At 41.3% G+C, this 25171-nt stretch overlaps 1 protein-coding gene across 1 annotated transcript; it reads right to left on the minus strand.

Moving 5' to 3' along the window:
• Positions 1 to 1429: 1429 nt before the first annotated feature.
• On the minus strand, positions 1430 to 21985 carry rab5c (RAB5C, member RAS oncogene family). Its single transcript, XM_023809276.2, has 6 exons — positions 21821 to 21985; positions 13253 to 13568; positions 4253 to 4404; positions 3536 to 3658; positions 3184 to 3277; positions 1430 to 2651 (listed from the first exon to the last, which is right to left on the minus strand). The coding sequence occupies exons 2-6, from the start codon at positions 13416 to 13418 to the stop codon at positions 2536 to 2538; spliced, it is 651 nt and encodes a 216-aa protein (XP_023665044.1). The 5' UTR covers positions 13419 to 13568; positions 21821 to 21985; the 3' UTR covers positions 1430 to 2535.
• Between the last annotated feature and the right edge of the window lie 3186 nt (positions 21986 to 25171).

The following is a 25171-nucleotide window of genomic DNA, read 5'->3' on the forward strand; positions in this document are numbered from 1 at the left end:
GTAGTTTCTTGTGAATGAAGAATTTACAGTGGTACCTCAGAACTCGAACTTAATCCGTTCAGAACTCCGGCTCGAATCCTAAAACATTCGAGTTCTGATAGAATTTTCTCCATAAGAAATAATGGAAAACCAATTAATTGGTTCCCGGCCCCCAAAAATTACACCTAAATATGTTTTTTTTTAGCATTTAAACACAAAATGAACAGGATAAAACAAGAGCATATACTGTACTAAACACATCTAAGCAAATTTATCAAAACAGTAATTTGTAAAGTAAGAAAATAGATGTATCCAAACAATCATTAACCCCGTTTAATCCCCCTGTGATCAGCTGTTTCTGCTTGTCATTAGTTCTCTGTATTTCGTCCGAGTTTCAGTTTCTTTGCCCAGTCCGGTCATTGTATTGTCCGTCTGCGTTTTGCCTGCCTTACCTGTATTAAACTCTGTATTCCACGATACCCTGACGTCTGCGCCTTTGTCTCTGTTCCGTCCCCAATCGGGCGGACAATATTATTATAATTAAATGTATTAATGGTTTATTATTAATATTAAAATTATGAATAAGAAATCTTTATTTTTAAATGTATTTTATTATATAATAATTACTGTTACTGTCTATCATTGTCTAAATGTATTTTTACTGTCTAAATATATGTATTCAGCTAGTGTAAACATGCAGGATGCTATCACAGGCTGAGACTGAAGCGTTACCCTTTGTTTCCGCTGAGAGACGTGCGGTGTGACTAACTTATCTTAGGTCGGCGTTCACAGTTCGACTTCTGAGATTCAGATCGAGCTCTAGGTAATTTTTTTTCGAACTGCTTGGTTCAACTTTTAAGAAATTTGAGTTCTAATGAGTTCGAGAACTGAGGTACCACTGTATTATAATCGGATACTTTCAGTGCCCCATTTTTGGATGGCAATGTTTAGCTCGTCATTACACCGACTTGTGTATTTTTAACAATCCTCGCAAATGTACGTTTTTCCTCTTTGTTAAGCATCCATGTTTTGCACTGGAGTTGAGATTTTTTAAGCTTTCATAACAAAGTGTTTTACTCCCTTTTTGGTTCAGCAGTGAAACTAAGATTCATAAGAAGAATGACAAATCTGTCATCTGTGGTTTTCGTCAGATATCGACTAGTGAGTGCTAAAGGTGGAAGTGTGCGGAAACCAACTTAGGCACTGTAATATTGGCATTACTGATATAAAGGGATGTAGGAATTACTGTCTCGTATCACACCCCCAATCCCTCTACTCCTTCCAGTTTCACGGACAAAATATTTAATATATTTGGAAATAATCACGGCTTAAATTACATGTTCACTATAAATGCATGCGGACGGATAAATACGCACAAGCCTTTTTTAAAACTGAACTCCAACCGTTTTTTCCGGAAGAATACAACTAGAGGGCGCAAGGGAGCACACAGTTGTATTTATACCTCAATATTTATTGGTAAAATGTACATTGACATTTCCCACTTCCTGTTTCCTTTCTCTCATCCCGGCCCCAGTACACAGTACGGAACACTAGCCTTCTAGGCCAGGCAGGCATTGTCCCCACCTGTTCCCCAAAACATTTCAGACACCCTCTCGTTGTGCTAGTCATATCAACAGTGATGACCACAGCGCATAATGATCCCTTAAAGGAAGACGGAAACAAACATGGAAACGTTCTTAAAGGCTCAAGAGATGAAAGAAAGAGCCGTTATTCAATACCAGATCGCCAAAACCAAAGGTTAAAAAATAAAATAAAAATCAATATCAGACATAATATACATTATATAAGGAACTGTATTGACAATAATTACTGATTGGTTACATGTTTGAAGAAAAAAAAAAAACATTACATATACAGCAAAATTATTTATCAATACTTAGTGGTGATTTTGATCAACATCTACTGTTTGTTTAAATTTCATTTATTGACATTGTATATTACCAATTCATAGACGACGCTAAAAATGAATGGTATAGTAACTACTGTTAATGATCTATTCATATAGCTGGAAGCCTTGCACACAGAAACCTGGAAACCAGAGACAATTTACCTGCCAAAGTACTTCAAGGTTCTTGTGCCATAACAGTAGTAACAACAACAATACTAGTAATTAACTACGAGACGGTTAAATCTGGAAGAAAATCGGCAACTTCTCCTACTGTTCCAGAGAATCAGTTGGTCAAAACGATCAGAACAGAATATAAAATGGCAATTTTAATATTCACCCACAACCTCACCAAAAAAAGAGCATGTGTTGTACAATTTAGTTTTTCCTTTTAAAAGTGACTTACATAACAATTAGTATTTGTATAGAACAAAAGATACAGAGCGTGTTTGTGTACGCAAGGGAGGACACCTCGTGGGATCTCCTTCAGCTTATTATAAAAACGAAAAAATGCTCAAAACAGGAAAAAGAACAGTGAGCATGTTAAGGCTTCTGTTAAGTGATCTGATCTTTTCTCCTCCTTCAGGGATGATTTAGACTCCGCGGTGTCGTCATTGCTCAGCCGGCCAGCTGCTCGCCTGCTCAGTGCCCTACTTGCAGCAGCTGCTGTCCCGGCTCGGTGGAGCCGGGTCCCGAAGATCCACCCCTATGGTCCGGCCGCCCGGCCCAGTCCCACTCTGTGGCTCACTTTTCGGCAGTTTCTTGGCTACAAGGATGGCGGGCGGATGGGAAAAGCAGAGTGAAAAGCTGAGTGAGACCACACCACAGCACTCACACAGAAATATATATACACACAACATGTATTATTCTGTTCAAATAGCACAACAACCTGTATGCAGGTCATGTAAGGGGCAGAAACCAGGTGAAGTGGAAAAAGTGTAAAATATAAACAAACGAGGTGTTCCGCAACTAATTCAAAACCGTTTTAATACCAAAAACGTTACACAAGAAACACATGAGCTACCTCGGATCAAAGTCCAGGTCCATCAGACTTGGGAAAAAATTACCACTCTTCTGCAACAATTTTAATGTTGCAAATGGGAATTAGAATCACTGACAGTAGGGTAAGTATAGGTAAATGTATCAATAAACAAACAAACAAATAAATGAATAAGCATAGGCAAATGTAAATCCTTAACACCATTTTCGGTGAATGTCAATAAGCTGATCTGGCTTGATCCAGAACACATTAAAAAGTCATAGCTTAAGGCTACAGGCAATATGAAGCAGCAAGTTACCTATGGCCAGAAAGATTTCATTGACGCTCATAGCGGTTTTGGCTGAGGTCTCCATGAAAAGTAAGCTGTTGTCATCAGCATATGCCTGTGCTTCCTGAGGAGGAGGTAGGAGAGAGACACCTCAGCATCCCTGGAAAAACTGAACACAGCAAACAATGCCCGAGTACCAGGAGCCATATTCGTGCAATTATTATTTTTTTTTTTTTTAAACGTATATCCGGTGTTCAGAACCATATTAATGACAAGAGTTTATGTTCTCCATAAAAAGCACACCGTTACAAGGCACAGTACATTATAGCACATGCAGCATCAGCACTGGAGTAACGGCGAGCTCCGCAGCCCGGAGGCGCACCTGGAAGTCGACGGCTCTCTTATTGGCCAGGTCAGCCTTGTTCCCTGCCAGAGCGATCACGATGTTGGGGCTGGCTTGCCGCTGCAGCTCCTTCACCCAGTTCTTTGCACGTGCAAATGTATCCTGGAAAAGCAACAGTCCCAATGCGCAAAAAAAAAAAGCAACAAACAAATCCTACATAGAAATTTTATTATGATTTTTTTGTTCCTTTCCTTTATTACACTATACAGAGTTGTGCCATTGATTGGTAATGGAATGACAGTTATGTTTAACTTAGATGCCCAATTGGTCTTATTCATTTCCACCGAACTGACCTGACCTCACATTATTGCTTGGGGTGGGGCACAGATTCTGGTATTTCCTGGAAAATTAGGGGAAAATCTCAATACTAAAATCTCTATAGAGCTAGCATTTCAGCTTTCAACAAGTCTTGCCAAATATATAACCTGATATTTTAATGAACCAGAATAGGTTATTCTCACTTTCTGATAGCAAAAATACTTAGTTGAGCTATTCACTTGGTGATTAAGCTAGCTGTGAGATTATACTGGTTTGTAAACAAATTTTAAAAAGTAAAAAAGTGATTCCCAAACAGAGGTGAGAGTCTTAATATGCTAAGCGTGTTTCTCTCCCATCCCCAGCATGAAATGTCCATGTCAGCATTGCATGTGCTGCCAGGCACTGGCTTCTTTGTGTGGGGGGGGGGGGGGTGCGTACTGTGTTGGTGATGTCGTAGACCACGATGGCTGCCTGCGCTCCTCTGTAGTACATAGGAGCCAGGCTGTGATATCGCTCCTGGCCAGCTGTGTCCCAGATCTCAAACTTTACTGTTGTATCATCCAGACACACCGTCTGTGTGAGGAAGGCAGCTGGGGGGGGAGAAGATCAGAATGTGATGTTATTCTGTTCTGTTGTTAAATTCAACACTGCATACTCGTTTAGCGCAAGCCCAGAACGCAGTGGGTTCAAGCTTTCGGTTGCGGTTCCTCTCTGCCCTTTATTGCCAAGGTCCTCAGAGCACGCTCATCTCACTACTGGGCTATTTCAGTTCCCATAACACAAATACTCCCAAACTCTCACACACACACAAAAAAAATAACCTCAACAAATATATATATATATATATATATATTCTCTGAGGGAGATGACATGCCTAGTTTATGCAAACTGACCCAGTAATACATGATGGTGCCAACCTGAAACGTTATATAGTTACTGTAAAAAAATAAAAGAAATACAGTGGCACGGTCATACTGAGCGCTCTGACAAATTATGAAACCATTTTAGCTCAGATTTTACTTAAACTCAGCTGCATGAGTTACACAGAAATGAAAGGAGGTTGGCTAAGGGTGATGTGGCAAGCAGTGATTAACGCTGTGGCCACTTATCAGGGCCGTGGGGTCGACTGCGCCCCCGCTCTGTGTATGGCTTTCCTCCGGGTACCGCAATGTCATATTGCAGGCCACAGATGTGTGATTTGGGTGAATTGGTCTCAAAATAGTTTTCAGGTAGACTGGTTTGATAACCTAACTGACTAACGTAACATTAATATCACAATGCAAATATAATACGTTTGACATTTACTTCATTTTCTGAGGGTGTAGCTGTTGCAGCTGTATTTTTTTGGACAGAAAACAAACAGCTGGAAGCCATTTATGAAGCAAAGAGAGATCCAGCAGGCAGGCCAACAGACAGAAGGGGTTGTGTAGCTTAGCAGGATAGGGGTATGTGCACATATCTAGGAGGTTGTGGGTTCAAATCCCGTGGTCTGCAGAGTAATATCACCATTGGGCCCTTGATTAAGGCTCTAACCCAGATGCTCCATGGATTCTGGTCGACGCACCACCCTCTGATCCTCACCTCACATTGGAGAAAAGTGCCTACTACATAAATTTATGTATGTGTAAGATGCAGTTGGGATAAACCAAACAATAGCATTGGTTGTAAAAAGTTAATCACCAACTCTCACTAACCCCAGAGAAGAATGATCTTCTGAAACCCACCTGCGAGGGCATTGACACAACAGCCAGACTGAGGGATCTGTCCAGGGATTTGTTTTAAGGCTGTTTCACACCAAACGAGACACAAAAATGCAGCAGTATATTTCACAAATCTGTGTCTAATTTGATGGATCAAAATTTTTTTATACAAAACATGATGCAAAATCTTCCTCAGTGACTGAGGAAAATCTGCATACCAGAAAAATAAACTGTCCAAGCACTAGCAGCAGTGATGAGTTTTGCTTTTTTCTTTTGAGCAAACAACTGAAAGGAAGTGACAAAAAAAAAAAAAAAAACTTCAAGAATGCAGAGAATTCAAGCTGAGCATTTCAGACAGTACTTCGGGATAAGCAAAATTAATATTGAAATCAGCATCATCCATTATTAGTCAATTAACTACAGGAATACAGATTTTTATTGGATATCTATCGTACACAGATCAATATATCAAGCAAGAATAATAAAATATAGCTGAAATATATAGTTTAATATCATCCAAGAGACATTATGAAATCTAAAGCAGTACAGAAAAACCAACATGAGCACTAGTCTACCAATCAGCCTGAAAAGCCCTTTGTCAATAAAAGATTGACATTGTAAACAGGGGCGTCAGAAGCATTTTTAATATGGGGGGGGGGCACACTGTTATAAAATTAATATTTTATGTTAAATGTGGGGGGGTCCAAACGAATAATTATGAAATGCGAGGGGGGACATGCCGCCCTCAGATTTAATGGTGGCGACGCCCATGATTGTAAACCAAATGAAATGTGTTCCTCTGATTCAAAAAGGCTCAGAGTGTTGACCCTGAGGCTAAGGATCTGTGCCAGCAATTAGAAGGTTGCTGGTTCGAATCCCTCGAATGCCCGGAGTGATCCTTCTCCGTTGGGCCCTTGAGCAAGGCCCTTAACCTGCAATGACTTTGTCCTACGCATGACGTTAATCTGCATCCAGCCCTATAAGGAGGTCCTCCAACTTACAGGGAAATTTGGGGGCTGGTGGCAGGATTGGGACTCCAGCCACCATAAAAAAAAAAACTCACACTGGTCCATTTGGACTAGTGTGGTGCTGAGGTATCGGCCGCCACATGACTGCACTCAGGTTCTCATCCCTGAGGTGGTTTGTCGTGTGGCGATGTGCTGTATTCAGCATGCGCTCCTCACCATCTCCTCCTATTCAAAAATAACTGATCACTTGAAAAACTGACATCCTATTGCTTGGTTGTTTTTTTTTTTACAAATATGAAAACTGCAGAAATTGATTTCTCCCCGGATAAAAAGAAAAAGGACAGATCATGACAACACAACTTTGTCAGACGTGGCATGCAAGCCTTCACAGAAAAAAAGTTTCTTAGTTTCAGACTGATGTCCTTTGGCATTTTTATGAGAAAAAAAATCTGTGTGAAATGGCCTTTGGACTGACTGCTAACAGGCTACTGCACTGTTCACCTCGTTCCAGCGAGCCGACACGGAGGGCAGACACCATCTGCAGTGCCCTCTGAGAGCCAAGCAGCCGTCCCCGTCTCTGGAGCAGTAGCTTGGCAACACGGTTATGTTGACCAAACAGAGCTGCTCGTTTCATTTCTTTATCCATTTTCCACTGTCCTTGGATGCACATGTCCATCGGATACATAACGTAATAAAAACATCAATAAGTAAATGGACTGAATGCTGTGTCTTGTTCCTATGCCAAGCTGTTGATGCCAGATGTGACAGAGTATTTTACTATTGTGTGTCAACAAACCGAACCTTAATTCATGGGGCGATAAGATGGTTTGAAAAGCAACTCTGCACTATTATATTCTTATTATTGCCGTTTTAGTCCTAAGCATAAATCAGGTGCAGAAAGGTTTGTGCTGGTCTTCCGGTCTCCAGTAAGTGCAGCATAACCACCCCAGCCTGAAGCATATAACTCTCTCTGGTTCTAGATATGACACACCAGGCTTGTCTTCTTCCTCACCACAGTGTGGTACGGTCTGATTTCATCACCATCGTTCTTATTCATTTTTTCAAATTCCCAATAAATACCACCTGGTTTAGCCAACAAGAACGCAAACTGAAGCCCCACGCAGATACACCAGACCCTGATCCTGTTTTCACGGCTCTTGGGGAAGACGGGCCCTGGGGGTGTGTTCCTTCCTTCCTTCCTGCATCCGGCATCTCATAAAGCCAGACTCAGCTAGCAGCGCTTCAGCAGAATGACACCTCAAGCCAGAGGCCCTTAGGCACATTTGCTGCTGTTTTGGGGCACTATATAAATAAAGCATACCATCTGATTACAAAACATACACGTACACGTACACAACAAGCTTATGTTATTTTTCTGCAACAACACATTTCCGTCTTTAAGGGAAATTATGTCCAAAGCAAAACAAACAAAAATAAATCTTCACATCAATTTACTTGCCTGCCACTGCAATTGTACAGAGCATATGACCAGTCCACTGTCAGATACACAGTGCAGGATTTTTGTTTGCCCAGCCAGATCTTATTGAGCCTTAAATTCCTTTAGTGTGACAAGAAGAAACATCCCCAACATACACCTTAGCAATATCAACAAAAACGAATTACAACTACCAATAAAAAAACCAGCAAACAATGTTAAGTATTGCTGCTATGATCAAACATCTATACCCACTACATATTAGGGGTGTAATGATTCTCCAGACCCACAGTTCAGTTCAGACCTCAATATTTTTTTAGGGGGGTGGGGTGGAGGAGGATGAATAAGAATGGGGGAAAACTTCACATAAAATAATAATATAAATAAAAAACTGAAATACTATATTCTACAACCACAATGTTCCCACGCTGCTGACCTGAATGTGACTGGGGACTTTGCAGTCCCTGGCTAATTATCCATCTTTGGCCAATGAGACTAGACCAGCTTTTACAGCAGGCATGATTGCTCGATCATGACTGGAGCAAAATACTCATGTGACACATAGGACTAGGTACTGGCACAGAGGGCCAGATTCAAATCAGATTTGCATGCTAACAATTAGATTAAATCCGATTCGATTCTTGATTTGACATCTATTCAATAGCAATGAGATATCAAAAAGCAATACAGCAGCTTTTCATATTTGGAGAGCTGTTTAAAGCTCTTAAAGGATCACAAATTTAAAAATGCAGTGTCACTGAAAACAAATGGAGAAAACCACTAAACTAATGGCCAAAGGTTTGTATACAAAGATCTTTTTTTTCCACTAACTGTGCCCGAGCACGGAGCACAGACATGACGGCAGTGATGCAGCTGAACCCAGAAGGAATAGATCAGGTAGGCTGTACAGATTTCGTTATTTTATTTGGGAGAACTGCATTTTTCACAAACATGGTGGCATCAGAGGTGCCATCAACGCAGTAGAGGTGCAGTGTTCGCTGGAAATTTGGGTTGATGAAAACATTTTTCGGTTTGTTTTTTTTTTGCCATTTTTGGGATGAAAGGCATTGCTCAAGGGCCCAATGGTAATGGGGCTGTTCTGCCAACCACAGGATTCAAATCGGCGACCTTCCAATCACAAGCACCGAGGCATAACCACACCATAAATGTACTAAAATAAGAAACTAGTACTTCCTATCTCAAGCAGCTAAACAAAAGGGGTGGGGCAAGTCACGTTAAACATGAAACTCATGTACATGTATGTGCTCTTACAGAAATCACACGAGGGGAAATTCAGAGATTCCCCCATCGGCATTATTTTGGACCTCAAGAGGAAATGGAAGTGCTTCACCGCAGGAATGGACAGGCAAAACAAAAGTGAAACTAAAAACACACCTCCCTTCACACCTCAGCCATCTTAATAGCGTCAAAGCGATACAAACAAAAACAATGTGTTTCATTATTATCGGACGAGTGACGCCTGTATCCTATCTCTGCCTCCGTTATCAAGAACCACAGCAGCAGTGGTACAGGGCAGAGTGAGACCCGCTGCTCGATATCCAGCCCCTTAATGACAGCAGCATACAGTGCAGGTCTGGATCAGCCAGCAATGCCACTATTTAAGCAGTTCCGAAGAGGACAGCTGGAACTCTAAGCTCTTTTTGGAGACTGACTAAGACCAAAGGCACCGATAATTATATATATATTTGACAATATTTTTACTGCTGCACATTAAGAGATTATCTCTTTCCAGAAGCCTGTTTACATACAATCAAACAAACATAACTAACCCTTCATTTTCTGGAGGGCTGGTATCAACAAACAGGATGCTTAGTGGTATTTAAGCGTGTAATGGAATAGAACACTGCTACAGAAAAACAGGCCAGCTGGACCAAGCTAGAACTGCCCACTACCACAATTAATACACCATGTCAGAGCGTAACAGTAGTGATACAATAGTTTATTTGGCCACTGTAAGAATACAAGTACATAACTAGGGGTTAGCACCAGGGCTGTGGAGTCGGAGTCGGAGACAATTTTGGGTACCTGGAGTTGGGTACCTGGAGTTTTTTAATTCCCATTTAAATTTAGTAGGAGTCGGAGTCGGTTAACTTTTTGCCGACTCCGACTCCTACTAAATTTAAATGGGAATTAAAAAAGTAAGTTGAAATGTCCCAATTCACAAACAGTCATAATGAACTACTTCTCTGCTGTAAGAATAAAGCCCAATGCATGTAGTGCATAATGTTACCACAAAACGAACATGTCAAGTAACCATGAAGCATGCTTTTCATTGACTGTATGCGTCACTATATGGGATGTAATGCACAGGTAAGGTGCGGCACCGCTTTCCATTGTGTCGTGTTCCACTGTTACAGGGAACTGTGAACCTAGCCTAAAGCCCCCCATACATTTACAGATGCACTGCCGATTTTTCGGCCGTTCAACGAGTCAGCTGGCCGGTGAGTGACACAATGCACTAAACTTCCGGCTGGCTGACAGAGGAGACAGCCACTGCAGCAGACAGAGGCATCACATTACTTTGGATGGGGGCGGTGGTCGAGATTTTCGGCAAGCTATATACATACAGAGGAGTCGGAGTCGGGAGTCGGAGTCGGAAGATTTAGAAACTGAGGAGTCGGAGTCGGAGTCGGAGCATTTATATACCGACTCCACAGCCCTGGTTAGCACCCCTGGAACAAGGTTATGGTCCAATGGTGATATTATCCTGTTGACCGCAGAATATGAAGCAGTGACCTTCCAAACACAGGCCTCCAAACCCATAGAGCCACACACAAAACTCTGCAAGAGAGTTGAACACTCTCTAGCTTGAAGAGGGCTACAGAACCATTTTAAATCCCTATGTAGTTTCTCAGTCAACCGAATGACCACTGGCATACAAATGAAGTCACAGACCACAGTAACTCTACCTACATGAGGACTTCCACCAAATTTATCCCAGTGAGCAGCAATAAAAAATGCACGATTTCCAAAAGAAAAATAGGACAAAATTCCATTAGTCAAAAGTCAACAGCAGCACAGATGGTTAACCAGGAAGAAAACATCTCATCTTTGGTCTACAGAAGACCACCCTGGACAATGCATGGCAAACAAAACCAGAACTAAAAAAAATTATAATCACTGGAGTTTTATTTTGGAAGAATTCCATTCTGAAATCAAGAAAAGCAAAGTGTGTGATGTGGACATTAAGGCCAGACAATGTGGATGCTATCAAGAGGACACACAACCATGTTAAGCAGGGCCGGGCAACTCGTTTTCAAAAGGCATGCAAATTTTTGTAATATTGAATTTTGAATATCAATTATACAATTAAACTAGGGGATAGGCCTGGGTGGTTTTAAGGTAATATGGTATACTGTGGTAATCTGGGTATACCGCAGCATTTTAAAATCTTGCCAATAAGAAATAAAATTTGCCGAGCTTCCCTGTCTTTCCCCTAGCCTTCCATCAACCTCGTTCTAAACCAGGCTCAGCACCGAGGCCGTGTTCAGGCGGGCCACCCAATCATAAGGAAATAATTCGGGTTAAGGGCCTTGCTCAAGGGCCAAAAAGTGCCATCACTCTACCAAACACAGGATTACTGGTGACCTTCCAATCACGGGCATAGTGTCCTAACCAGCCCAGTTAAAAACCACCCAGTGGAGGTCAGATATAGATTTAATGAATATATGTCTAAAACGCATGCATGGCTAGAACATTTTGCTTTGACAAAGAGCTAAGCCTTGTGATTTGTCCAGAACAGACACACTACCTCCAAACAAAATTGCTCTGTATAGTTCTAAAGAGAAAGGCACCCATTCTCCGAGACAAATCCCCTGTGGGTCACTCACAGGTTATCACACAGGCCACATTATTAACTTCACTGCACATTCACATTTATTACTCATAATACCTAGGATACAAGCTTTAGAAGACATGAATGTATTTTCCCAGTAGCAAAATGACTCACAAACAATAGTGGAAAAAAAATGGGGTGGAGTCCATCGATGTGGAAATATATCATTAACTTGTCTTAGCAATTCAAATCTAAACAGCATCCGTCTATTTTCTATACGGCTTATTCAATACAAGGTGGCAGTGAACCTGGAGTTGCAGAAAACTCTGAATGGAAAGAAACTCAAGTACTCCCTGGGGGTACATAGTGACAGTAACCCACTGAATCACAAGCGTTTGGATTAGAGGAGAAAAGCTGTGTGGACATGAGGAGAACCAGCCACTCTCAAAGGGCAGTAGTCAAACTCACAAACCTTGGGGGTGAGAGGCTACAGCAGAGGTCACTAACAGGTGGACCGCGGTCCGGGTCCGGACCCACAAGCTGTCCTATACGGACCCGGACCGATAGCCAAAACATTAAGTTGTTATTTAAAACCTGACGCTTCTATTTTATCCGGCGCAGCTTTTGTGGTCTTTTCGGTAGGGTTTAGCAGTAGAACCGACGTTTCCCACGCCAATGAACGTCAAACACCTTTAACCGCCAAGCTAGACATAGTTCAGCTCATGCAGCCCTTTGTCTGCGCTAATGTGCCATTAGTGTTAATAGCAGCAGCGAAGCTAAAACCCGCAACCAAAAATTCGTAATGTTCCTAACAGAGTGACTGGTCTGTCCTGACATCATACAGCTGAAAAGTTTTTAAATACAGTATGTATTATATAACATGTTGGATAAATAGATGTAATTTATTGTTGATTTCATGTTCGTTGAAGTTTCTGCTTTTTAACACATGTATAAAATAATGTTGTTATCTGTTATATAAATAATCTGTTATATAAACAAAAAATGTACGTTTTCATGGCTGCCAAATCTCAAGCATCTGGTATGACACTCACGCTTTCAGACTCACGCTGGAAATCTTACGGCAAATCTATATTATTCCATTATAAAACCTAAAATTAGCTACGTCAAATGTGTATTTACACGGTTAAATACAAAAGCAGACTATTTACAAGGTAAGGACTGTTACATATGTGTGCAAACATCTCGAATTGAAATCTCACTCCAGTCAGCTGGCCGAAATTCTGTGTCACGTGACAATAAATATTGTCAAAACGTTTTTGAATTGTACTGAATCAATTTGATTTGACAGTCAGGTACTGATTAAATGCAATGTTGATGCAACTAATAGACTACTTAAATATATATCACACTATATAGTTAGACATTATGATATTCCGGACCTTTGTTTCAAGAAATTTTCTCTAACTGGACCTCTTTAAATTTTAGTTGAAAACCCCTGGGCTTCAGGGTTAATCACCGAGTTACTGCATCATCCCATTGAAAACCATGCTTTATGGCTATACATAGCAGCCCACTCACCTCCAATGGTGCTCTCCTGGTACTCGTGGAACTGGCCCTTGACAAAGCGGAGCACCAGACTGGACTTGCCGACCGCCGACTCGCCGAGCAGCACCAGTTTGAACTGGCAGATCTTGTTGCCTGGAGCCGGGCCGTTGGATCGCGCCGGTCCGCCGCGAGCTGCCATGGAGCCTGGTGAGTGCTACGCCGGGCGAGGAGGCTAACGCAGGGTGGCGACGGGGCGAGAGGGACCGGGGATGGGAGGGGAACAGGCACACGCTCAGGCAAGCTGGGCTGAGCTGGGGAGCCGGGGCCGGGCCGAGCTTCTCCGAGGAGTCTGAAATGAACACAGATAAATTTCTCAGCCCCTTTTGTACCCTCGGGTCACACCTTCTGCTTCCTCTACCTCAAAATACAAACAAAGCAGTCATTCCATTACTAGACATGACAGTGGTGTCCCTATGTGTGGAAGGGCCTCACTCAGCATTCAGGCTATAGAACCCTGTGCCAGTCGCCCAGCTTTGCGCTGAAATATTCTGGGATAGCTTCTGGGTATCACATGGATTTAGGTAGCTGCAGAAATGGCTGAACAGGAAAGCTAACAAGCATTCCATTACCACTTTACTGGGTATGCCTACCAGTAGCCCACTTTTCATCAGAACCAATAAACAGTTCTGTGTTCAGAGATGCCTTTCTGCACATTGCCGTTTTATACTTGGGACCTTCCTGTTAGTTTTAATAAGTCTGGCTATTCACCTCTGACCTCTCTCACTACTATAGTATTTTTAGCAATGTAATTGTTTACCGTACCATTCTCTGTGAACTCTAGGCCAGGGGTCTCCAACCTTGCATACAGTGAGAGCTACTTTCACAAACTGACATGGTAGTAATTCATTATCCTTGCATGTCCACTCTCGTCATCAGAGACAAAGTTAAATACACATTTATATGCAAAATTCAGTATAACTATAAAAAACATTATAATCAGCGTTTGACTCCCTCCGCACTACTATGAGTTTGCGGTCAATGCATTGCTGACCACTGCTCTAGACACTGGATGTGAAAACTGCAGGACAACGGTGGCTTTGGAGAGGCTGGAACCCCCATTATCAACAATCATGTTCAAGATTGCTTAGATCAAGCATCTTAGCCATATGAATGCTTAGTCAGTAACCGAACCTCCCAACTCGTTCTGTGTCCTGAACACGAATCACTGCTTGGAGAAGCAGTGCGAACAAGTGCACCGTACAAACTGGCGAGGATTTCATCTACAGCTACGACTTCTCACTATTAAAATACCAACCATACAGTTTGAAACCAGAAATATGAGATTGTAGGAAATAATATTAAAACAGCAGACATCTACACATTTTAGTCACACATGCTCCTGAGTAGGTTCCTGCTTAAAAGTAAGTCCCTGGACACATTAGCATTTACAAAAGAAACTCCCTGTTCTGAGAGTCATACACAGCTCTGAGTGCTGGTGAAGGTGACAGATGAAAACCTACATTAAACTGAGACATCAAGCAACAATAACTGACTGCTCTTAAAGAAAACAAACCATGCGGTGCTCAGGGTGGGACACAGATGCAGAGATAGATGCTGGATGTCTGATGCCACATGTAGGTATGGCCCAGAGCTGCAGAACCCCTCACAGAGGAACCAGCTTCTGCAGGGGGGGGATCCTCACATGATCCTCTGAGCGAATCCTACGGCACTGCTGACTCAGCAACAACCTCTTCCCTTCCCATAACAACGGTTAAAAAAATCAGTAACATATCAGCAATACTGGAGGCACTTAGGGCTAAGGGAGATTATCAGCAGTGACCTGATGCGGGCTGAGAGGAGCGGAGGGCGAGATGAAATCACAAATGAGCACCGATTAACCGGACGCGTTTCCGCTGTGCCTGAGAAAAGCCTCCCGAGGGGCAAAGTCAGCAGTGCCAATAAACACGCTGCACTCATTGACCTGGAACAACATCATCAACCCCGGGGAGAGCAGGATTCAAACACACAGCAAAGTCTGCAGATGAACCAGCCGCAAACCGCAGCGCGTGACTTAGCTGTGTTATGCTAACTGCTCACATTCACGTTTCTGCAACAGCTGTAAGAAGTCAAAGAGAAATCTTACATGTATTCCATTAAGGAGGGCAACAATTTATGGGCATCACAGATACTGTGAACATAAACATCAACTTGAATTCTTATGAAACAACCGCAACAATGTTCAAATTTACGTGCTTCACTATCTGATCTAGATGTAAAATGCTTTTTCGTATCAAAACATTGTGTGTGTGTGTATATATTATACACACACACACACACACATATAAATTAATACATTTCAGCAGAATGCTGGTAACACATTAGTTAAAGCTGTCATCAAAAATACATTATTGATACCTTCATAATGCATCATAATAATTGGTATAGGAATTAATAAATCATTACTGAATTTTCTACTGACAGTCATACTGCATTATAATGTTGATTACAATACTTCATAAACTCCAATGACACTCTCATCCATAATGCATTACAGATACCTTCATAATGCATTACAATGGTCGGTATAAGCATTAAGGATGCTTTCTACTGCATTATGAAGGTTTCCATAGTACATTATAGATGAGAGCTTCTTATAGCATTCATAAGGCATAATAAACACGGCTGCAATGTGTTACGAATGTGTTCATAGATTCTTATAAAGATGGCATTCATAGAAAGTGTCACCTAAAAGAAACCATAAACATGTATAGGTGTTGTTTTTACTACTGTAATTTGAGGAAGGACTCTGGGTGAAAGTCAGAGACAGGCTATATATAGACTGCTAGTGCACCTGTACTATAACACAGCACCTATACAAACCCCTGTGCAGCAGCAACAGTTTAAATCCAATACAATTAATTAATCGATTCAAGTTTACAATGTCGCTAGTTAGGAAACCCTTATCTATGCACAAATGTTCAGCATGTGGGACATCTATGCACCTCCTACCTGAACACACACAGTTTAAACTGGGATCTCTTTCCCATCTCATTCAGTGTAATGAAGCAATGGGAACCTCTTGAGGAACACGTTTAAGTCAGTGGTCTTAAGGTACAGTTTCAGTGTGTTTTCATACATTGGCATTTTCGGTGTATCGCGGCAGTTCGAGCAGTCACAGTCCAAAACATCTCTGATGTTCTCTGATAATCACATTACGCAATGTCTGTTTGCTCAGCATTGGTCTATCTAGCTCAATAACACTGTACAGAAAGACTGTTGTCTGCCATAACAGCATGAATGCCATCATGAAAATATGGTGTGAAGTATGCTCAAGAGATTAGCAGACGCCCAGTTTCGCTTCTTTCTCTATCTAGCTGAAGAACGTGACTTGGCTTTCAAAGCCTGTTCAAATAATAATAATAAAAAACAAACTTCTTTTGGAGATTAAAAATCCTTCAACTTTCCTAGTTGGTCTGTTCTAATCAGCTGTTCCTGTAATGAGAAAAACAGCACAAACAAAAACGAAGAACAATGTACACAAGCTCTGAGGGAGAGACTCAAGAGATCTTCTCCCAGAAAGCCAGCAATGAGATCAAAATGACATTTATTCTGACCTGTCAAATAAATAGATAGATGAATAAATAAATAAATAAAACCTTCATACAAAAACGGCATCATGCGGTGATAGGTAAGGTCACAGGCTGAACACATTCTTTTACACACTGCTTTAACTATTCATGGAATCTGGTCTTAGGAGGTTTTACGACCAATTCGGGTCAAGGTGAAGCTTTTGACCACTAACAAATAATTAATTAATAAATAAATATTTAGACAGAGGTCCTCACCAGATGCCATACTGAGGACAGACATACCTGCTTTCTGCATTCAGACTCTTTATGCTGGTTTTTCCGAGCCTCTATTGGCATATATTTTGTCTGTGTGTGTCTGAGTCAGTGTGTGTATTCCTAGCCGGTTAGAGATTGCCTACCAGGGAAAATCCTGTCATTCTCTTTAATGTTCTGTACTTGAACAACTATTTTAACAAGCAAACTGCTGCCTCAGCTGTTCAATAATGTATAATGTATTTGTCCAGCAATGAAGATAATCATGATGTATTCTCAACAACTCAAAACATGATTGAAAATGTGATTAATCGCTTAGTCTAAGTAATTAATCATGATTAAGAAAATCAATCAACTGACAGACATGCTATATAGCAGCTTTCCATATTTGAAGAGATGTCTAAAAAGCTCTAAATTTACAAATGCAGAGTCAAAACAAATTGTGAAAACCACTTAAAGAAAAGGCCAAAGGCTCGTATACAAAATCTTTTTATTTGATGAACATAGGGGTATAATTCCGTAAAAACAAAACCAACCAGTCTATTTCAAAGCACAAAAAAAATACTAAAAAGAATAGTTGAAGATAAAAATGGGCAAGTCTGAAACACACACGGCATGTTTCAGAAGGACTTTAACTTAAAGATGTCCCAAAATATAAATTAGAGATTGAGCATTGTTTATATATATACACTGTATATAGAGAGAAGGTCCACATAAATGCTACAGCAGAAGTGTTGGCACCATCACACCTGAGTGATGCCTTGTTAAATAGTCACTTAAACCTTGTGTACTTTCACAAAACACTATTACATACCTATGTAACATTCAAGGTCAAATGAGCTAACTAAATGCTTTTTCTTGATTTCAGTGATATTTTAATTCTGAATCAGGGAGGTAAAATAATGGGGGGGGGGGGAGCATGATTTTGTTTGACCGCTGTTTACAAACGCAGCACTTTAAAAGCACACATAAAAATATAGACATCTTACTGTGTTTGGGGTCGCTTGTGACCCAGCACTTTTTTTGGAAAATAAATGGCCATAAAACAATAATTTTAAGATATTCTGTTGTAAATTTGTTAATCTTGTTGAGGATGAAAAGTATGTGGCATATACTGGGAGCAGTGTAAATACCCAGGACATCCAGGACCCTAATGACTTGAGGTATATACACCAGGGTTAAATAGTGACATGCAGTGATGCTTCTGTTACCTGAGCACCAGGGGGCAAATATTTCAATTGACAGTTCAGGCATTTATGTGGCACTGAAATATGTGTTGCAGTACAGTCTGGTCCGACCCTATGTATAACCATTGCAGAATTGAACCTACAAAACCATTTAAAATATGTATATTAGCCTAAAAGATCAATTCGTAAATTTTACAGATCAAAATTGAATTGGACAAATTGTTAAAAATGATTAATTATGATATTTTTGCACACCCCTAATAAATCTCACAGCCTGTCATTTGCACTGGATTACATACGGTTTTGCTCAAAAAGCCTTATTTGGTTTAACCACTGAGTATAAGGCCACTTAAGCGTGACAACGAGAAACAGGGGCACAGCTTCAAAAGCGCACTGAAAAGGACCAGTTTGCTGAGCCAGCAGAGTCTGTTAACATGCTTCCTTCATTCAAGTCTTTTTTTTGCGGTTACTATTACCGCATTACTAACTGCTAACTGCTTCATTTCACCCACATCGGACGGCCGCCATATGTTTTTGTGTTCTCTCAGACGGTGACACAAAAGCAAGGGAAACAGGCTGACCACTGCTGCGTTGTATCTGGCACCTTCAATTCCTCTATTCCTCCCCTAAACGCCGGCACAGCAAGCAGCTGTCTGCCCATAAAGCTGAGCATCAGGGCACAACGCAGTCAAACAAAGTAATCAATATTTATCTACATTGAAGAGGCAACAAAGGCTCCTCTGTTTTGTCCTTTAAGTCACTGCCAAGAGAGCACACCATTCCAGCACATAAATGAAAGCTCATTTTACTGTCGCCTTTGCACGATACAAACAAATACCTCATTTATAAATATAAGGGTTAATCACTTTAAGCATAGTTGATATATAAATTTAAGACATATTCAGAAACTAGAACTACTTCTGTTAGTTAAGTTCAGCTATGCTCACTCAATCAGCCAGAGACAACAGGTCTCTTCCTCTTTCATCATGACAGTATCACCCACAGGCAGAATAAAGATGTTTCAAGAACTGCAGAATTAAGCCTTACTTAAAAAAAGAGAAAAGAAATAAAACCTACAGAACGAACCATACTAGAGCCTCTAAGTCACTGGCACAGTGCGGTGCATCAAAACAGTCAGCGTAATTCAGAGCACCTTCCCAGGACAGCTAAGCTGATTCCTGGCTGTCCGCGTTTCCACTATGGCGTGACAGGAATGAAAACTGAGGGCACACGACAGGCCACAGACCAAGCTGCAGTGCTGCAAGTAAAAGATCCATCAAGGGCAAACCTCACTGGTAAGACGAACCTAACACAATTCAGCTCTTAGCAAGTTACATTACTAAGTCAATTAGTAAGTACAGTAAAGATTCTCATTAATTTGGTTATTACCAAAAAATAAATGACTCAATGGAAAAGCCATGAAAATGACATGCAGGCTGTCAGAAAGATGTTTTTGCTTTCGCGGAGATGACAGGCCAAATGCAACGATACACGGTCCCTGTGCCAGAACTGCCCCCGGCTATTCCCAGAAGCCTGCGATCAGGATGCGGTTATGAGTCAGCCTGATTGCCGAGCACCCAGAGCCAGTAGGTGGACTTGCCACCTGTATCATGTTCTTCAGAGCCAGTCTGTGCTCAGGCTGAAATCTGTAAACGGCTGGTAGATTGCATTCCAAGAAAATTATGACATACCACAGACTTTGTGACTAAATCACCACAGAGTCACAACTAGATATACAGATTTGAAAGATGCCTATCCACCCTAGTCAGCCTGCCCCACTGGATACCAAACGGGATACAGGATACCAAAAATCAAAAAAAAAAAAGAAAAGAAAAGTTCACACACTAAACATACTACAGAAGTTTTTGCTTTATATTTGTTGCATAGTACCAACTATAAATTCCCTTAAATATCAGTACTAAAATGTCATTGTATATAAAGAACTCAGTGACAAATGATCTTTAACAAAAAAAAACAAAGGTAGCAGTTATATGACAGCCTTAACACATACATGAACTCCTCACCATTGTCCTAAAAACATCAAGATAAATATTTTGCAAACATTATGTCATTTATATATTTAATATTACGCAGCAACGCCCATGGCAGAGAAGGCCCTTTGTACAGAGTTCATTCCATAACAAGTTATCTGCTTCACGAGGTTCTAAATCCTTCTATGCTGGTAATTACTCAAGATCAAACTCCACGTCAGGATCACAGGCCACGTTATTCCACGTATGACCAGCCAGTACAAGGAAAGATCTGTGCGTCCGCGAAGACGGCGCCCGTTTGGCGTTTTCCTATCTTATCAACTGGAGGAACTGAAAATGACATCGCAAATATGAAATCACATGGTTCCTGTAAAGCATCGCATTTCTATCCATGTCTTGGACAGCTTTCATATTTTATTTGGAAGCAGTTCAGTTCAGGTTAGAGCATTAAGGGGACAATAATATATTCCCCCTTGAACTTACACCTGAGCGACTTCGGTGACACATTCAGCACCTGAAAGGTTATGCTTTAGTTCCTTAGACCTCTTTCATGGAGGACGGAAAAAAACCATAAATGATCCTGAAAGTCAGACAGCCGGGGGTGGTTTTTACTGCAGTGTCTCGGCGTAATACGGGGATTAACTGGTAAATGGGAAGATGTCTCTTAAATTTCCTGTGAATAAGCTCGTCGGGGAACGAATAAAGCGCTTCCTTTACCTTTAATCCAGGCGCATTTGCAGAGCCGTCCACATGACCGGGACTCGTTTCAAGAACTGTCCGCAAACCACGTAGACATCTCTCCATTTTAATTTGTATAAAATGTACTGACATTCAAACGTACACCCAGGGAAATTAACCTGGGGGTGACGTGATAGTTTTGTCATGTCAAAGTGTTACACTCCATGACGACTCAATTCTCGCCGTCCCGTCGCTGTATTAAATGCCTCGAATCAAGACATGCCAGAATATTCTAATTAAAAGAAACCGAACGTTTTAGAAAATTCTCAACTAAATAATACATTCACGCTGCCCGGCATTTAGGAGGTTCTACTGAAGATATGAACAGATAGGGAACGTTATCTAGCTAAAGGCAGACCGAGGAAGAGGCTGAACCCCGACGAAGATCATTGACTCTCTCCCCATTGCATCAAGGAAAGTCCACAGCCTCGCAATCGGGCTGATTAACGACTGTCTCCGCTAGTGACTTCGCCCGGTCCACGCCAAGGAAATGCCCCAGGGGTGGACCAGCTTATGCTGCTGCCAAAAACAAGGAAGCGGCGCGGATAAACAAGTCAGCTGTTCTTGAGCAAGAAAAAACAGATAAACGAAAACATTCAGCAGACAGCTCGCTACGATGGCAAACAGGCAGCACTCCGACTACAGTTATTATAATGCGTATTCCAGCTACAACATCAACCTGAAAACAGTTGACTGCGAAACGATCGCAATCGAAATACGACAAAAAAAACTCGAAGAATTTAGTTGCGATATAAGAACAAAACAATAAACTCCAGTCTACAGCAAACGGCACTGATCAGCTACTTAAAGCGATGCTTGTCAAAACACAAAGTGACTGCTTACCACCTTAAGCTGGAAACGGATGTATAACTCCGTGACACCTCATACACTCGGCAGAGATATTAAGTGATTTTAATGTTTAATCGCTGTTCCACTTCCACAGTTCTCAGCAAATCCCCGTCGCATCCTCCGGCCCTCACTTCCGCCTTGTGAAGTCAGCTTCCGGGAACCGCCCACTTCCGGCCACTGAGACCCACTGATAGACAACCCAAACAACCAATAATATTGCAACATCTGGATTGAACCTCTCATTCATTGCTACTTCAATAACAGAGGCGATTATTCACTAGGTTGTGAAAGGAAGCACCGATATTGCAATGAAACATGGACAATTTGCATTGCCAGGGGCAATGATTAGCACTGTCTCCTCACTCCTCTTGGACCCGCGCTGTCTTCGGAGTGTTCATGTCTCCGCATGTCGTTATATTCTCCGGTTTAGTCCTAAAATGTTGCCATTATGATTATGTGCCCTGTGATTCCCTGCCATGCGCCCATAGGCTCCGGACCCCCTCATGAAAATGCATAGGTACAGCAGGTATAGAACATAGTTTTCACGTTTGTTTGTTTGGTAGATTGTCATTTGGTGGGTTTTCACTATTTTACGAGCTCTGAGACATTTCGGGCTGCCTTGGTCTGTGATTCTTACAGCCAGTTGACCCAGGAAGGGCTTGCTTTGAGATGACTAGTTTTAGCTTTGCAAAGCTCCATATTACAGTCTGTAAAGTTCTCTTTTGAAAGAAAGCACTCACATGTATTTTTCAGAACTTGGCACTGTACAATAGAAAACAAAAAGTCACACAGAACTGTATAAAACAAAAACAGCAAGATGGTAATACAAGAACAAAATCATGGAAACAATATTTTGTACCGTGGGAACCAAAAATACAACAATGCTGCAGCACTGCAATTGAAGAAATGCACACGATGATCACTTACATAGTTTTGGGAGTAATATTATTACAATGGGGAAACTATACATAATCCAGTTTGACCAACAAGACTAAAGCAACTGGAAATTATGACAAATGATGACAATTTTAAAAGACCATTTGCTTATACATTTGGAAATGTGTGTGAAGCAATGAGAAATGATGTTCAGCTTTGCACAGGTAACATCATGGTGTGGGGATTACACTAGTTGTTTTGCAAATGTTAATTGCCATTTAAGAAATGTGCCAAAGCCTTTGAGAAAAACTATAAGTAATACGATGGGCTGAGGGTAGAAGCTCCTTCTGAGCCTCTCAGTTCTCACTGCAACAATAGAGTGCCAGAACACAGCCTGATAAAAGTATAGTTGTTTGGGTGGGATATGTGTCTCTGCAGATTTTGGAAGCTGTACTCCTGTATCATCTGAGGTTTATGTCCTGCAGTTACCAAACCAGACTGTGCGTTAAGGCAAGAGCAATTTACAATAGTGCGGAAAAGTTGTCACTGGACCTCGTTATTAAACGTGCAAAATATCTTAGAAATAGGTTAATATTTTCAGGTTCCGCAACGTGATCGAAGTTTTCACCTGTCACATCAATGGGCAATATACACTATCCATGATCTATACTCATTAGTGTTGTGTGTGTGCACTTTCACAACATGATAATCACTACAAAATACCAACGTTCAGGTAACGCAAATTTTAACTGGGTATCAGCCATACACATACATTACATCGCTCTGTGGCTCTATACGTGCATTACGATTAATCACCTTACATATTTTTTTGTAATGTTGTCCCTGTATTGCCATTTTATTGTTTTTTACTATGTGACGTTTTAGTTTGCTATTGTACTGTGTTTTGAGATCTACAGAAGTTACTTGTGCATGTGAATGGTTTTTCTTGCCAGCAGGGGCGCCGTAAGGGGGAGGAAAGCTAGGACGATTCCAAGGGCCCCTGAGTGACAGGGGCCCTAAAAAATTAGGAAAATAACTGGATTGGTTTGGACTGGGGGGCCTAATATGATATGCTTTCATGGGGCCCAAAATCTCTAGCAACGCCCCTGCTTGCCAGTGAACTTTACATACTGTAATGCAGAACCTTGCAGTGTTGAAACTGGTGTGTTTGACACAAATGTTTTGGCATTCATCGCTGTTGTGTTTGTGCACTTTCACAACATAATAATCACTACAAAATAGCAACGTTCAGGTAACGCAGATTTTTACTGGGTATCAGCCATACACATACATTACGTCGCTCTGCAGCTCTACGTGCATTACGATTAATCACCTGTCACATCAATGCGCAGATCCACGCTACGTATCATCCATATTATAACGCAATGTAAAATTGTTCCTCAGTGCCACCAAAATGAAAAGTATTAAGCATGACCGTCAAAATGGTTAGATACACTATATTACCAAAAATATTGGGACACCTGAATTCAATGATTTGGAGGGGTGTCCCTATATTTTTGGTAAGACCCAGATGAATAAAGCGGTATAGATAATGGATAGTGTATATTGCCAGTATGTCAGTGTAAGCATGCTTCTGAGCGCCACATTTCTGAATGAGTCGTTTCCCACTTACTCATTGTCACTGACCGATTGCAAGGTTCTTGTATTAAATTGGAACAATTTTACATTGCGTTATGATATGGATGATACGTAGCGTGGATCTGCGCATTGATGTGACAGGTGAAAACTGAAAAATATTAACCTATTTCAAAGATATTTTGCACGTTTAATAACGAGGTCCAGTGACAACTTTTCCGCACTATTGGAAATTGCTATTGGAAATTTAGATTTTTTTTCACCCCACCCTACTGTGCGTGCCATAGTGAGGATGGTCTCTATAATGCTCCCAAGTAGAAGGTCTTAAGAATGATTGGTGAGACCTCGAACCTTTTCAGCTGCTTAAGATGGTACAGCTGATGTCTGGCTTTAGATACCTGAGTCTGTAAGTGATTTGACCAGATGAGGTCATCAGAGATACAGACTCGCAGATAGCTGAAAGTACTCACCTTCTGCGGCGAGTGCTGAAATTCCCTCGGGTATTGTTACAGCAAAAGGTAGGCATTGGGATAAATGATCTACTGTGATTTAGTTTGGTGCTTTGAATATGAATATTGCTAGTCCATGTGTGATGTTCCTCAAATCATTTGTGATACCAGAATTTAAAGTTTTTCTTGATTGCTTTGGAGCATTTCTCAAAGGACTGGGGGATTAGCTGAAAATGTGGAGCGCTCGCTTAGCATGCGAGAGGTAGCTGGATCAATGTCTGCATCATCCTGTTGGTTTTAGGTAGTGTGTGGCTAAGTGGGCTAAGCCTCTGGGCCTTGGATCAGAAGGTTGCTGGTTCAAGACTGGCCTTGACACATCTGCGGGTCCTTGAGCAAGGCCCTTAACCCCCAGCTCCCTGGGCAC

This window comes from Paramormyrops kingsleyae, chromosome 5 (genome assembly GCF_048594095.1).
Source record: "Paramormyrops kingsleyae isolate MSU_618 chromosome 5, PKINGS_0.4, whole genome shotgun sequence".
Classification (NCBI taxonomy): domain Eukaryota; kingdom Metazoa; phylum Chordata; class Actinopteri; order Osteoglossiformes; family Mormyridae; genus Paramormyrops; species Paramormyrops kingsleyae.

What these genes read in the sequence shown, in the direction of transcription:
- rab5c (XM_023809276.2), bottom strand. Translation starts at nt 13,418, where the DNA reads ATGGCAGCTCGCGGCGGACCGGCGCGATCCAACGGCCCGGCTCCAGGC. An exon ending in CCAGGAGAGCACCATTGGAG is followed by an intron (nt 4,405 to 13,252) that starts GTGAGTGGGCTG and finishes CTCCCCCCCCAG; the next exon opens with CTGCCTTCCTCACACAGACG. An exon ending in TGAAATCTTTCTGGCCATAG is followed by an intron (nt 2,652 to 3,183) that starts GTAACTTGCTGC and finishes CCATCCTTGTAG; the next exon opens with CCAAGAAACTGCCGAAAAGT.